We start from the raw sequence: 16,558 nt of genomic DNA, 5'->3' as shown, positions 1-16,558 counted from the left end.
AAAAAAAAAAAAAAAAAAAAAAAAAAAAAAAAAAAAAACAACAACAACAACAAGTGTTGACATGCTTGCATGTAAAATTTCTGGCACCAAAGAAGATTAAAAGTTGAATAGAATGAAAAATCCTGTTCAGCTCTAAAGAAAACAAAGCTCCTAAAATAATGTGCTGTCACTGCACAGGAAACTGTCATTTTCTGTTACATAGTCCGGCAGATATCAAAAATAGACGGCAGGATGTTGTTCTTCTGTTACTATGTTAATACTGACAGTGTTTTTCCACTTTCACCAGACAGGACAGGAAAACGCTCATAAAATGCGATGCAAGCAACTAAATGGTCACTCTGCTGTGGTTAATTAGCAGGGAAAGGTCCTGGAAAACTCCACAGCCACAAAACAGGTCAGTGGGGCTGGGAGGAAATGAAAGGAGACCTCCATTAGCTGTGAGTGAGACCCCTGTATGGGTGGAGGGAGCTGTGGCGAGGCGGGCTGGGACCAGTGGAAGAGGGAAGTCATCTTGAATGTGCACCAGTGCCTTTGCTGCAGCCTGTTGCCTAGCAATCAAAAATATTTACGCTTTACCCCAAACTGCAGATTTTTTTTTAACATTCTGGAAAGCTGAAAACAAGACTTATCTGTTTGAATTAATTGCTAAGGTCCCCCCTGCCAGCCACGGTCAGAGAGATCCTGCCTGTCTGGAATGTTGATCTTCAGATAGACGGGTGTAGTGTAACCTTGTAACCATGGCGATTCAAATAAACCTTATCTGTACCGAGCCAGACGAGCTAAAATCTGAAGTCACTCAGTTCAGAAGCCTGGGAAAACTCTATCTGACTGATTGTATGCATATGTGCAATCTCAAAACCAGCCAAAGATCGTCTGCATTTTTCTCCTGTAACTGTATATCCATGGCCACAATGCGTTGCACTGCAACTTCTGGGTGGTCAAGGAACATTTTGCTTGCCCCCGAGCCCACTTAGCTGCAGCCTGCACTGCGAGGGCATGATCTGTTTTTGTGGTGCACCAACAGGGAGAATGGGTTTCAGTCCTTGGGCACAGAGGCTGTCTGCTGGGTCTGGTTCATGCCCACAGATGCTCATTCCAGCTGGAGGGGATTACTAACGACATGCACCAGCCTGGAACAACACTCAGACGGCTGGGATTGGCAACAAGAGGGGAGAGGAGCCACACCTAGAAATCTGACAGAGCCACTTTGGCAGAGAGCTGACAGATGAAAACAGCTGGAACAGGACGGACAGATGAGGAAAGAAAGACGGAAGGTTTGGCTGGGGAGTACTGGTGGACACAGCAGGAACAGGTTGTTAACTCTCAGGGCCAAAGTGGAGGGATATTGAGTATGTTTCTGCTCTAAAACCTTTCGTATTTGATGTTTTAATGATGTGAAATGTCCATATGGTTGATTATTATGTGATATTAAAAACAACATTTGGAACTTGTTATATTTTTTTAAAGATTTTTTTTTATTATTATTACCAAGATTCCAGCAACAAACTTCACAAGAACTTGAAAAACAGAATTGCTAGGCTGTGTAGTTGTGTCTAAGTTATACACTTTGCAATGGAGAAAATTGATTTCTACAGTTTTGACAGTGAATTGTTTTCATATTCTTTGTTGACAGTTCACTTTTTTTTTTTTCCTCTTGAAATTGTGACAGGTCTCAAAAGTACACTCCAGATTTTTCACCACAGCCACAGTTTTGTACCACGTTCAGAATGTGGTTTGGCTTTGTCTTGCTGAAATAAGCAAGCCTTGCACTGACGAAATACAACTCTGTTATCTAAACAATACGATGCATGAAATATATTGGTTGGGAAAAAAAAAGCCAATTTAATTTCAAAATCAAAACATTGCTAATAAAAGTGCTCTTTATTGCTAAAAATTAGGATTTTTTAATGAAATTATTGTAAATCAGGTCAGTGCTTAATTTGAGCCGGATCCTGCTGGAAAAAGGATCCGGGAACTCTCTTATTTTGACAGGGTGCGTTCCTGCTAACTGCTCACATCTGGTAACTCTCAGGCTTACTAATAATAAAGTTATGAACAAATATGACTGCCTTGAATGAATAAAACTTATATTGAATATGTAACCTGAAAATAATTACATAAACACTCATTTTAAACATAACCGCCACAAGCATACAATCTGCCTCTTCAAGTAGCATTTCCGTGTCTACCCTTAAATAAAGCTCCGCCCCTAAAAGAGTGGTGGTGGTGAGTGCAGAGCTTACCAGGCAGTCATACACAGGCAGAAGCTCACAGGAAGCCGCAGGCAAGCGCCTGGAGGTTCACATGTGGAGTCAGACAACAACGAGCAGGGACAGAGTCAGGCTCGGTGCTTGACAGAAGTGGAGTGTTTATAAATTTAGGTAAATGTAGGATGTTAAACAACCCGTTCAAATACACCCAAATGCAGGAAATTTAATCTACTTTATTCAAAATTTCCTGGGGGAGGACCCCCCACCACCAGACAGCACACCTGCGATTTGTGTTCCTGCATCAATCGGTTTACAAATTAAGCCCTGAATCAGATCATAGGACCGCAAGAACAAAACCACATCAACTTACATTTTTTGACATAGCCTACACTGTTTAACATAATAATATATATTTTAATATTATTCTAATTGCAACCTGGTGAATAATATTCTTAGATCTTATAACAATATAATGTAAATAAAAATAATATTCTTAGATTTATAATCTTAGATCCTTATTTACTGTTTCTTTTGACACTTTATATTTTTGCTGTTGGATGTAACCGGGACCGTGTATAGACAATTTAGTTCCACCTCATGTACCACATATGGTGAAATGACAATAGATTTGAACTTGAACCCAAAACCCAAACCCAGAAACGCCCCCCACCCCAAATTGTTTTTTTTCTTTTATGAAGTGGGCTGGATTGGTCACCCGCAGGCCGGAAATGGCTCGCGGGCCGCCAGTTGGATAGCCCTGTTCTAGCATATATAGAGAGATGTTTTGATTAAACATAAACTAATTATGGGGTACGTGTTTTGTGCAGTAAAATATACAGTAAATTAGTGCATTTTTTCCTTGGGACAGTTATCCTTCCAAATAAAACTGTTTTCTGTTCAACTCTCTCCTAAAACAATGGGACATGCAGGTAACCGAATGAAGAATGAATTAAACATCAAAAAGTTGAGACATGCTTCAGTACAGCTGTTCAGCAAATCATTTCCATACTTTATACTCTGAACATTCAGATGCAAAATTTGAGTTCAGAAAGTAAAAGTCACATCTGTTGTTAAGGAAAACAAGCAACTGCAGTTGTATTGTGGACGATGACATGATCGGTTGTGACAAACCCATTTTTTTTCCTCTCACTTCTTTCTTTTCCTATTGCCATGACAACACTCACAACACTACTTAGTCATGTTTTAGCATTTACCGTTAGCATTTCAGCTAAGCTAGTGGATAACCATCTTATTGTCAAACCTATTTTCTGGTTTGGATCTGAAATGTATTGCAATACTTTGCATTACAGACATTGCAAATATAATAAATTTTCAATATATTGTGCAGTCTTGTATTGTTGTTACATAAACCAGAACCCAAGTATATCTTCACTGTCACTGGTCTATTTTACAATTGAGCATCTAGACATCATGAGATCAGTATCTCTTGTTGGGATAAATGACTGAATGTTGAATGATTTATTCATGGTTTTGGCTGTGAATACATATATTTTGGCCCGCTCTGTATTGTGACATCCATGATTTTAAACAGAATACTTTATTTCTTTTGTTTCCTTTCTCAAAGGGGGATGGTAAATTTTAATGGCTCCAGTTATGAAAGAAATATCACAGGGAACTCTAGCTTATTTTCATGGCTCTATGGAAGGAGTAATAGCATAAAAATGGACTCAAATTAAGAATATGAATGATTTTTGAACAAAAAACACAAATTAGGTGCAACATAGCTGAGGAGATCAGACAAAAGGCTGCCTGGTCTCCCACAGCCGAGCAAAACACACCCCTGACTGCAACAATGAAAACTGGAAGGCAGGCGTTTCAGACTGTCTCTCTACACACACACACACCCTCCCCCCCTTCTCACACACATACACACACACACACACACACACACACACACACAGAATGAAAAGGGAGTGGAAGAGTGAGGTTTCTCTGCTGGTGTAACACCCACCATCAGCACCCGGCTGCCTCGCTCTGTAGCACCAGCCATCGCTGAACTCAACCCCCCACCCTCTCTCTGCTGTGACAGGAGCCTGGATCTGTCTCCTTCTCCTGATGCACAAACGCAAAGGGCCGCACTACAAGGACCGGCTAATCACAGCTCATCAGAAATGGGTGTGTACCCCCCAAAGCCCCCCTCCTCCTCCTCCTCTGCTGTGCTGCTCCCTGCAGCATCAGTCTGCAACACAAACCCTCTCTGTCTAATCACCATAGGGATTTTTTTTTTCTTTAACATTGAATAAAAAAAATTAAAAAAAGAAACGTGGAAAGAAATTAACTCATGTACAGAAAACACAATATAATTACATTAAGCTGTGTCTCTAAAACACACCCATCCACACAGGGATCAATAAATGGCGCTCCTAACAAATGTTGAAAACCTTTTTGTGAACCAGAATCCAGTCTGCTTCATATTTATCATCTGCAGCATTACATAGATGTTTTATTCTAAGGGGACATTTTTAATCTAAATAACACAAGCAGGGGTCTATTTTTTTAAACTCCATATATAGATATAATAACTCCATGCAGGAAAACGCCAAAGAGATTTTATTAATTATTTATTTTTTTACCGGCTCAGTAAAGAGGAATAAATCCCCTCAACAGAGAAAGATGCAGGACACCTTTAAGAAAACGCCTTATCCCACAGCCTGCCTGTCACTATGGCAGCCACAGCTTCATTGTGCACAGTTTTCCCTGCACTCGCGTTCATCATAAAAAAAAGAAGCTATACAATGGTCAAGCCGAGCTGGAGGTTGATGCGCACAGCAGCTAAACACTGAAACAACGCAGTGATGTTTGCTCATCAAAGTTCCTGCAGCCAGATTATTATTGGTTGAACTTACTGTGATCTTTGGGATGTTCTTTTTGCCTTGGTAAGACATCTTTAGTCCACCTTGAATAACACAAACAAGCCTTTCAGAACGGTATTCCTTCTTTGCGGATGCTGCAGCGGCCCTCGCCCGGATGGGAGCTTCAAGAAACAGTCGCCCCTTCTCGACAGTGCGGCGTTCACTGACTCTCCAACGCGCGCTCGTGCTCCGCCCCTCCCTCCGGGGGCTCACATGTAGAGGCGCAGTGTCGACGTTTGTCCACCAGAGGGCGCAGCGGAGCAGACTTTGCAACTTATTTTATTTATTTATGTTTTTTGACTTTGCAACTTGAAGCTTCCTGTCAGCATCAACGTTTGCCTTTTAAAATTACACGTTTTTATATTCGATGCTGTAGAAAACTGTTTATAAATAACACAAATAATAAATGAACACCCAACTGTCTTCAAAAATATTTACTCTGATTTAAAACCTAATTGCATTATAAGAGCAAATGCTCTTGCATATAACCAAAATGATGCTTAATTATTTCAGGTCTTATGTTTAAAGGGACAGCTCAGAATAGTTGAGATTCTGTTATGAATAATTAATATTTTACCTGCTGTAAATTGTTCTGAATGTCTTCAGTTTGGAGAAAAGGAGTTGAAACTAATGAGCTAGAATGAGCAGAGGATTAATTAAAATGTAATCATGTCATATTTTTATTTATTCATTCATTTATTCATTTAAAATAAACAAAACAAATTCATGAAAAGGAAAAAATAATAAAGAGTGCTGAAATTATAAGAAAAAAATCTTAATATATGCCGTTTATTTAAAAAATAAATTAACTACAAAAAAAACAACAACTTGGGAATGCACAATCTCCTAAGTGACAACAAAAAAGTATTAGACATCCTTCACGTGGCACCATACTGTCCTAACTTAATCTTTTTGAACATCTAAATTGTTTTAGACATTTTTTAAAGTGATATCTTAAAACAAGTCTCTTTTTTATGCGATAATCATTTTATATTCCTGATAATTTTGCCTTAGAAGGTTATTTCCATTTAAATTAATTATTATTTATAAGTGGAAAAAATGAGACATACCAGTCTAATTAAAAATAAAAAAAACAGACGTGTAAAAATAATTTATATGGAACACTTTTACATTTTAAAGACTGGAGTTATTTAAAGGCAGCAGGAGTCCACTTTACTATAATGGCCCTGCTCGGACACCTTGTCAGTTCAGACCTTTGTGTACGATTTGAATTTTTCATAACCATTCTTTAATTCAAAAGAAACCAGCACTAGAGAGCACAAGCCAGTGTAACTCTTATGCTGGTACCAAGCCCAGGTAAACAGCAAGGGTTTGTGTCAGGAAGGACATCCGACATGCAACACTTTTGCCAAAACTAACATTTGAGTTCATGACTCGCTGTGGCAACCTCTGAGGGAAAAGCTGAAAGAAGAAGATTCTTTAATTCAAAAGGTTTGAACCATCCCTTTAAGCACGTTCACGTTGCTTCATTAATATTGAGGGATTTCACTCTTTTGTGCTTGTGTGCAAACATGGTGTAGCAGCTGTCAAAAAGCGTGTCCACTACATCACACACACACACACCTCTCTGCATGTTTCCACCCTGCCATGTGTCTCTATTGTTTGAACCTAAAGCGGACCACCCCTCCTCACTCACCACTCCCCTCTTTAGCACGAACAAAGCTAGAATGAATATAAGGTCCACATCTCTTCCCTTAATGGTACACTAAACACTAAGAATGTATACCTTTAAAAAAACCATACGAACCAGTATCCACTCATCACTGAACTTTGACTTTGGCTCCAACAAACAGTTCCTGCATGCCGACATGTCTTTTCATGGCGGTGAAGCATTATCTCAGCGTTCCCACTTCTTGAAGAGCTCATCACTATGACTCTGGTGTTTGCAGGCCAGCTACCTCTGCAGATTACCCAACTGACATTGACAGACGAACAGGAAGCCGGCAGATCAGGGATGCAGAAAAGACTCTGTCAGGTCAGCAAGTCTGCACCAGTGACAGTTTTAACCTTAGTGGCCCTGAATGAAGCAAGAAGAATTCACCTTCTTAGCCGACAACTATTTTACTCGTGAACACAGAAAAACCTCAGCTGTCAAAGACGTATATTCATACTCAGCTCTATCCTGTTGGATATTTGTGCAGAACGTATACGTGCACCTCAGCACAATAATGTAAAGCTCCTGATGGATCTGGAACTATGGGGAAATAATTTGCGTTGAATTTTGTCGAAATAGTGCTCCACTTAAATATGACTTCTGTTTTAACTTATTCCCAGTACAACTGCAAGTTTTAAACTTGGACAAGATAATGTGTATTGCATCACTACAATGAAACAGGTTATTTGCTTTACCACAACATTGCAACATAAGGAGTTTAATTCAGGAAGAGGTTTAATGAGTCAGTGATATAAACATTTTTATGTTCCCTGTGTATGCTCATATATATCTAATTTGCATCACAGAGATGCAATAAATAAATAAATTATGCAGGAAGCCAGTTCAGGAGGTTCCTCCCGGGCATGTGGCTGACCGGTCCCTGACAGCCTGCAGGAGCACATTGCTCTAATTACTGTAGGTCATCAGACAGGAGGAAGCAATAACGCTGTAATTGTGATCATTATCATATCAGCAACATAACAGCAACACAAGCTGAGAGCATTTTATCTGAGTTTGATTCTATCCTTTGCTTACATTCGTTTACCATATCTATAAGTGAACAGTTTAATAAGACTTAAAAACAATTCCTAAAAAGTACACGTCTAAAACTTTAGTATGGTGTCCTTCAAATGAACAGAAACAACAGTTTTTTACAAACCTCCAGCTAAACATGACATGTTATCTAATGTTAGGTCTTGTAGTGCTGAGTAATGTCAGAGCAGTGAGTGAGTGCATCCTGCCCGTTTCAGCTTTTATCTCCTCAAACTGTTTTACAGCAAATACAAGTTTTGTTTTGTTTTTTTCAGCTGATTTATGCTGAAGCATGTGACAAAAGCTGTAATTGTGCAGATCGTCTTCAGGCCACAAGGTGGGAAACATTTGTCTGCCACATCTGCATTTAAGTTTATGTATTTTAAGTTTATTAAAAATGCATGTTAGGCTGATTGGTAACTCTAAATTGTCCCTAGGTGTGAGTGACAGAGTGAATGGTTGTTTGTCTCGTTTGTCTCTACGAGTCCCTGTGATGGACTTGCGACCTGTCCAGGGTGTGTCCCCCGCCTCTCGCACAGTGATAGCTGGACATGGGCGCCAGTGACCCCCCTGATTCGAAAAGGAAGAAGCGGCTAAAAGATGATGGATGGATGGATGGATGGATGGATGGAAGTGAAATGATACAGTTGCTAAAGTCTCCAGTTGCTTGATTATGGTGTGCCACCCCTGGAATGTAAGGCTCCCAGATGGCCTTCCATTGGCATCAGAAGCATTTGAAATGGCACACTAGTGGGGGGAATGTTTCTGTTTAGTGCCCTGAGACGACTTCTGTTGTGACTTGACGCAATATAAATAAACTGAATTGAACTGAATTAAATACCATTTCCTGCATTTTCATGTATTTTAACAGGTTGTTAAACATCTACATAAGTAAACACTTGATTCACTAACTATTTTAGAGAATGCGGCACAACATTTGTGACACCTGCCAGCACACCAGGCAAAGTTGAAATATCTTTAAACCCCCACAGCTGAATTTCCACAAACTTGGTGGAAAACATGTTTCAGATAAATGGATCAAAATAAACAGAACAGAAAGGACATTTCTGCCATGACATCACACACACAGAACAAAATAAATAAATAAAAGAGAGAGAGAGAGGGACTGAAAAGATCAAATACCTGGTGATCGATACAATTACTCGTAAAGGATTTGGAGTGATGAATATTTTTAAATGTGCGGGGGACACGGCCTCTCACATATAATTGTTGCAACACCTATTCAGCCTCCTCATTAAAATAATAATAATAATAATGTGTATGTATTGTCATCATTATGTTCCCATAAAATGGTGAAATTGGTTCTCTGCATTTAACCCATCCACCACCAGGTGGAGCAGTGGGTAGCTATTGGAAGAGCCCGGGGAGCGACTGGGAATGAGGCGTCCTGCTCAGAGACACCACAAGGTGTGTAATGACTGGGGATTGAACCCAGGACCTTCGGGTCTTGAGTCGGCTTCCCTGCTTCCAAATCAGTGGATGGACTTGTGACCTGTCCAGGGTGTGTCCCCCACCTCTCGCACAGTAATAGCTGGACATGGGCACCAGTGACCCCAGCGACCCAAAAAGGAAGAAGCGGGTAAAAGATAATGGATGGATTGAAATGAAATACAGTTGCTAAAGGTCACCAGTTGCTTGATTATGCCCCCCCCCCCCCCAACACACACACACACACACAAATGTAGAGCTCCCAGATGGCCTCCCATTGGTGTCAGAAGCATTTGCAATGGTCAGGGGATACCAGTCTTACACACTTTTCTGCCACTCCAGATTCCCTCATGCAATACCAGACCTCCTCCCTCAGCACCCTGTCATGTGCTTTTTTCAAAATCCACAAAGAAACAATGGAGTTGTTTCTGACCCTCTCTGTACTTCTCCATCAGCATCCTCAAAGCAAAGATGACATCTGTGATGCTCTTTCTTGGCATGAAACCATACTGCTGCTCACAAACTGTCACCTCTTGTCTAAGTCTAGCTTCCACAATTCTCTCCCAGATCTTCATTGTGTGGCTCATCAACTTAATTCCCCTGTAGTAGATACAACTCTGTACATCACCCTTGTTCTTAAATATGGACACCAGCACACTTGAACTCCATTCCTCAGGCATTTTCTCACCCTCAAATATGCCATTGAATATTTGAGTCAAAAACCTCATTGCATCTCTCCAAGACATTTCAAAACCTCCACTGGTATGCCATCAGGACCTACTGCCTTCACCTTCTTCATTCGTTTGAGAGCTTTCTGGATTTCACCCTCACTAATCTTTCCCACTTCCTGGTCGACAGTTTCTATGACCTCTACTGTTCTTTCTCTTTCATTCTCTTCATTCATTAGCTCCTCAAAGTACTCCTTCCATCTTCCCGTCACGCTCTCCTCACTTGTTAGACCATTACCATTCCTATCTTTAACAAGCCTAACCTGTGACACATCCTTTCCAGCCTGATCCCTCTGTCTCATCAATCGGTACAAGTCCTTCTCGCCCTCTTTAGTGTCCAGCCTCCCATACAACTCATCATACTTTTTCTGTTTTGCCTTTGCCACCTCCCTCTTTGATCTATGTTACATCTCCTTATATTCCTGTCTCCTCTCTTCAGTCATCTCAATGTTATATTTCTTCTTGGCTAACCTCTTTCTTTGAATAGCTTCCACTATTCCACCACCAGTTTTCCTTATCATCCATTCCCTGTCCAGATGATACACCAAGTGCATCACAATGTAACTATGTGCAGGAAAGCATTTAAAAAAAAAGTTAAATACAACTGAAAAACAAAAAGATTTAGAAGACCCTTATTTTTTCTTTAAACGGCTCAATTTCTTTGGCTTCAATCAGTCTCCTCATATAAGTCTCAAACGGTTTGTAAGTTGTGCCTTACTGCTGACTCCATAATGAATCCAGGTCAGAAGATGGGAAAGGAAGGTAGATGGGTTGTCGTTTCAGAAAGAACAGAAACTTCCTTTAAATTTGATCCTTGTTTTAGTCTTATTCAACAAAACAAAACCTAAAATCACAAACTGTTTAAATCAAATTGCCAAGTTGTTTGTCACAATCTTCACTGATTTCTGAGAATCAAAGATACAAAGCAATGCTTTGTTCAATAAAACATTTATCAAAATGAGCCGCAGGTTGTTTTTTTTACATTAGATTATACAAGACTTATAATCAGACTGACATCTGCAACATGTTAAATACTATCATATTCAAAATGCACCTCTCATTTCTCATCTTCATCACTTTGATTCATTTGTGATTATGGAATATGTACAGTATAGTCGGCAGCACTGCAGTAAATAAAAGACTGAACTTTGTCCAATTGTAATTTTCTTCTCAATTTAATTTTGTTTATGAATGTGTGTGTGTTTGTGTTTACACAAATGAGGCAAAGACAAATTGAATCAGGTAATACCCAGAGATGGGTCTCAATCTGATATCAAATATTCCAAATTTCACACACAAAGAAAATTAATTGCATTTGCAGTAAATAATACTTACAAATATACACCTACATTTGCAGTATTGCACAACTAATAATAAGTAATGCAATGTGTTTTATTATATTGTGTAAAAAAAGATACATGACTTTCATTTTTTTTTTCATAAATTAGCTTTTTTTTTTGTCCCTACAATACAACTGTTATAGTTTTCCTTTCTTTATAAGGAGTTTACAAAGGAATTTTCATAAACGGTTATACATCACCAGAGTTTAATTCCTTTCTGTTTGTAAATAATTCATAGGCCAACATTAGGAGCAGAAGCAAAGCAAGAGGGGTGACTGGGGTGGGAAGGGGCACCTGATTGGCCACCCCATGTGCCACCCCCAAATGACTGACATGGAGTGGGGATCACATGTGGCATTAAACGATGGACAATTGGAATAAAATAGAGTAAATATATGTCAAGCAGCTGTATTGTCTGGTGTAGAGGGAACCTATTTGTGAAGTGTGTGAAGAAAAAAAAATCTGAACCACTAAATTAATATAAAGCAACAATTGCTAATAGTTTTGGGTTTAAGAACCAGTTATTGAACATTTTGTAGACATCTGGTGGCCAACCTGTAAAATAACAATGGCATGAACAGTTTCTGGAGAAACCTTGTCGGAGAGGAAACTGTCGCATAGCCGCCATTTTCAATTGATGATTTGACTGTACATAAGGGATCACTCCCAGCTCCCATCACACCACATTTCAGCTCAATATGTCTAAAAATAGCTGAGTTATAACAATTTGCTTTTAGCATTGGTGTCCATCTTGGACTTATTATTTGAATTTAGAATATGTTGGGCGTTCCTCTCAGTTACCACCACACTAAATTTCAGCTTAGTATCTCTAAAAATGGCTGATTTCTAGTATTTTTCCTTTTTTTAGTTTAGGCGGCCATCTTGGATTTTCAATTTGCTCTCAGAGTCTATCAGTAATTGCTCTCAGCTACCACTACACCAAGTTTCAGCTCAGGAGCTCTCAAAAAAACATCTGGATTATAGCCATGTGAAGTTGGCTGTGGTGTCCATTTTGAATTTTTGATTAGCATTCAGAATTTGTTGAAGATGGTTGTAGCTACTATTTCTATTTCACCTACTTTTCAGCTTTATGTATTTAAAATTGGCTAAAATACATCTTTCTCTAATGAGCAGTAGGCCTTACTTTAAGATTGAGATTAGCTTTCAGAATAGGGATTGCTCTTGGCCACCACCTTCTCTAATTTCATCTCAGTAAGTCTTAAAATGGCTACAACCTAGCCATTTGAAGTTAGCTATGGTGGCCATCTTGAATTTTTGATTAGCATTTTGAATTTGGTAAAGATTGTTTTATACTAGTATACCATTTTTTAGCTTTGTATGGCTGAATTATAGACCTTTGTAAAATTAGCATTATCAGTTAACTTGAAATCTTGATTAGCATTCAGAATATCATAATGATTATGTTTAGCTACCACCATACCAAATTTCAGCTCAGTGTCTAAAAATGGCAAAGTTATGGATGAAAACAGTGTAATTGTTCATTAAATATTTTGCTAACAGTCATTTTCAACCATTTATCTTTGTTTTGTAAAGTTAAATATGGAACAGAAGGCTCTATAGCAGTAATCATTTGTATTGGGTATTCTAAACAGCTCTTATAGCACTATTTTTTCACTCAGTTTGTGAATAAAGTGCTCATTTACAGTTTCACAATGCACTGAATGCCTTCCTGTAGTGTAGAATAAGCAGGTCCAATGATAAAAAGCAAGAAATAGTAATGCATTTAACAAGAAAATAAAAGTTCTGTGTGCACCTTGTGATTTTTGACTGTATTTTTAAGATATCAATAATATAATTGTATTATAACGTGAATGTGCCATCATAAGATATTGTATGTAATGGAAATATAGTGCAAGACTGATTAACTCACACAGATTGATTACCGTCACTCTATGTCTTTTCTAACATCGATCATGTATCTATTTTTCATTTTTAGGCTTTGAAAGATTTTTTTTTAATGAGGAAAAATGGAAATTATTAACTAGACTGAAGTTGGATGAGGGATTTTAGAAAATGTTGTCCTGAATCTGTACAAATCTGACAAAATAGGTGTTGCTATTAAGAGATAGCTTGAATAAACAAACATTTCATACCAAACATCAAAAGTTTACATATTTTTTGGGTTTGTGTGTGTGTTTTTTTTTTGTTTGTTTGTTTGTTTGTCATAATGTTACAGTGAGTGACAGACAGACTGACAGACAGACAGTTAGACACATGTCTAACAGGTTAGAAAAACAGAGTAGTTTTCATGTGCCTCCCTAAAAACACTTTGGCCACCCCATGTGCCACCCCTTGCCAAAAAATCTAGCTCTGCCCCTGGTTAGGAGGATTAAAACACAAACCATTTCCTAAAAATGATCAGACAAAGGATTGAACAAAGATGAGAAAAATGCCACCTTTTAAAGAAAAACTTTGAAAGACATTTGTTTCGAAAGCACTTTAAAAATTTTGAAAGTAAAGCCGTTTCTAGAACGAACAGATAAACAAAAGCATTTTTATCACAATTGTCCATATATAGATGGTGAATGGTTGTCTCGCTTGTCTCTATGTGTCCCTGCATGGACTTGCAAACTGTCCAGTATCATCTCTCTGACTGCTGGATATGGACACCAGCATCTCCAGCGACCCAGAAAGGAAGAAGCAGATGATGGATGGATGGATGGATGGAAACTTTTGTTCCATACTTTGACTGTAGTCTAATTCAAAATAAAGACATAATCACAAAAAAGGAGCAGAAATCCACCCTGATAACTGTTTAAAGCTCAAACTATTACAATAACCAGTTCATACCAAAGATGAGAACACCTAAAAACAATTGAGACATATATATGAACTTATAAAGCACAATACTACATCAAACAAATGATGGCACATAGTGCAAAGTATATAAAGTAACTAATTCAATAAAAGATGGCAGCAGAGCTGAATCACCATTCTGTTAGTTCATATTTGAAAGTTTTTTTATTTTTTATTTTTTAGTTCAGCATTACTACAATCAGTAAGGTTAAATTATTGTTGATGGACCTGGCTGAAAAAGTCTCATTGCTCAGCATTTTACATGCTCTTGGCAGTTTTGAAAGAGCAGAAATACCCTAAATATTTCACAAGTGGTTTTTTTTTTATTTTATTTTTTATTACATTAGATTTTGTCTTAGATTATTTTTTATCAGTGTTGAAAATGAATAATTGCCCAGTAAGGGGGTCTATAATCAATTCTTACGATTGAATGACACAAAGAATATGACATAAATAATAAATCATTTATTGAGAGTCTTTAAATGCAGGACTTGTCTTAGGTGAATAAATGGTTATTTATTGGCTAGTTGGAGTAGGTCCAAACTTGTTACTACAATAAATAAATAAAAACAATAAATAAATAAAAAAACAGAATTTACATTTGTCGTTGAAGTCAAGCAATAAGTTTCAGCCCCCTCCTCACCTTTCCATCTTCCAGGTTCTGCAGCACATCTTTGGTTCGGGTCTCGGTTTGAGGGGACCAAATCCCTTCGTGCGCGCTCTCTGCGGGACTCTCCAGTCCACTTGGGGTCCTGATGCTGCTCACCGGGTCCGGGCTCGTCCTCTCCTCCTGGTGGTCGCTCCTGGGGGTTCGGGAGCTCCTCTGTCCGACACTGAGGGCATCAAAGTCGATGGTTTTGCATTCGAAGGCGTCCTGCACGCTGCAGAATAAACCCCCTTGTTTCTGCCGGGGAACCGGGTCGGCCGTGCCGGGACGAGCCAGGTAAACCGGCAGGTCGTCCTCGGGTTTCAGCCGGTTTCCCCTGCGCTCCATCATGGTGGAGAACCCCTGACAGAAAGGGCCAGAGCTGACACTGAAGTGTGTGCGCGCGCGCGCGTGCGTGCAGCTGAATTAAAGTCAGAGGAGTCACTGGCAGTTTGAACATTTAAAGAACTTTCTGCGCAGAGCATCATTCAGCACACACTAAAAACTGCTGGGGTGTTTTGGTAACTCAAATGTTGGGTTAAAACTGTTGGGTTAGTTTGACTAAAAACTGTGACACAAAGTTCGACCAGTTAAGATGAGCTCCATAATTCTTCACAGTTCACCATTTTATGATGGACGTTGACCTGACTGTACTTCTCCTTTAAGATGTAAGAAATATAAGATTGTAAAAGAACCTAAAATAAACTGTTTAACCCAGTTGGCTTTATTTACTTTAGTTAGCTTTAGACGAGCTTGGTTTCCTAAAATAACAGTTATTGGTGCTAGCTGGTTGAAATGGATAGCAATTAGCTAGTGAATCCAAAAATAGGTCAAAAACAAAACAACTGGACTTTATTTGTACCTGAAGACGTTTCGCTTCTCATCGAGGAGCTTTCTCAATTCAAAGAAACAATCTCATTCTTTCAGTCACTACCCAGAGCTCATGACCATAGGTGAGGGTAGGAACTTAGGCGGAGAGTTTTGCCTTACAGCTCAGTTCTCTCTTCACCACAATAGACCAGCACAGAGTCCGCAATACTGCAGGCACGTCACCAAGGTTTGTCAATCTCACGCTCCATTCTTCCCTCATTCGTGAACAAAATCCGGAGATATTTTAACTCCTCCACTTGAGGCAGTACTATTAACTACCATTTTCTAGTGGTGGCCATCTATTGCACTGTACAAAATACCTTAAAATTACCATTTTTATTTGACAGACTGACAGACTACTGCCTAAAAATTACTATTTCACTGAAAGAAATTAGATTTGTAAAATTTTGTCATGTAGTAAATATACTTATACATTTTATGTATTGTTTAGCTAGTATTTTATCAGGGTAGATTCAAAGTTTTCATCATTCCCATAAATGTACAAACTGTATGCAGGAGGGAAGGGGGTCAAAGACTGGTGAGCACTTAAAAAAAATTAAATAAAAAAAATTGACGACTCTTTGATACACCCTTTATAAGCAACATGGTGCTATTCTCCCACATGGTAAATATTAGGCTCATTCAAAAGAAAGTTCTGCAACAGGCACACTGACTTACATTTTAGTGTGTGGCTGCATAGATGTAAGAAAGGTCACCAGCAAAAATTGGGTTGCCACGTCAAAATCCAAGATGACTGCTTTCATAAATGTATATACATAAACATTTTGAGCTAGATAACTAAAAAAAAAAGCAACATGCTAATTTCTAATTTCGTGTGTAGCTGCATCTAGGTGAAAGAAAGATCAGTATAAAAAATTAGTTGCCGTCAAAATCCAAGATGGCTGCCACCAAATATAT

At 38.7% G+C, this 16,558-nt stretch overlaps 1 protein-coding gene across 2 annotated transcripts in view; it reads right to left on the bottom strand.

Moving 5' to 3' along the window:
• Positions 1-5,250, bottom strand: part of dpysl3 (dihydropyrimidinase like 3) — a 41,816-nt gene extending 36,566 nt beyond the window's left edge. For both annotated transcript variants that reach the window (XM_037687873.1, XM_037687874.1), the window contains exon 1: positions 5,078-5,250. In XM_037687873.1, coding sequence (XP_037543801.1) covers positions 5,078-5,116 — 39 coding nt within the window. In that variant the 5' untranslated portion in view covers positions 5,117-5,250. The remainder of the gene's footprint in view (positions 1-5,077) is intronic.
• Between the last annotated feature and the right edge of the window lie 11,308 nt (positions 5,251-16,558).

This window comes from Nematolebias whitei, chromosome 14 (assembly GCF_014905685.2).
Source record: "Nematolebias whitei isolate Nwh7 chromosome 14, NemWhi1, whole genome shotgun sequence".
Taxonomy (NCBI): domain Eukaryota; kingdom Metazoa; phylum Chordata; class Actinopteri; order Cyprinodontiformes; family Rivulidae; genus Nematolebias; species Nematolebias whitei.
Note: the sequence above shows the minus strand (reverse complement) of the source record. Positions and strands in the feature narration are given on the sequence as shown.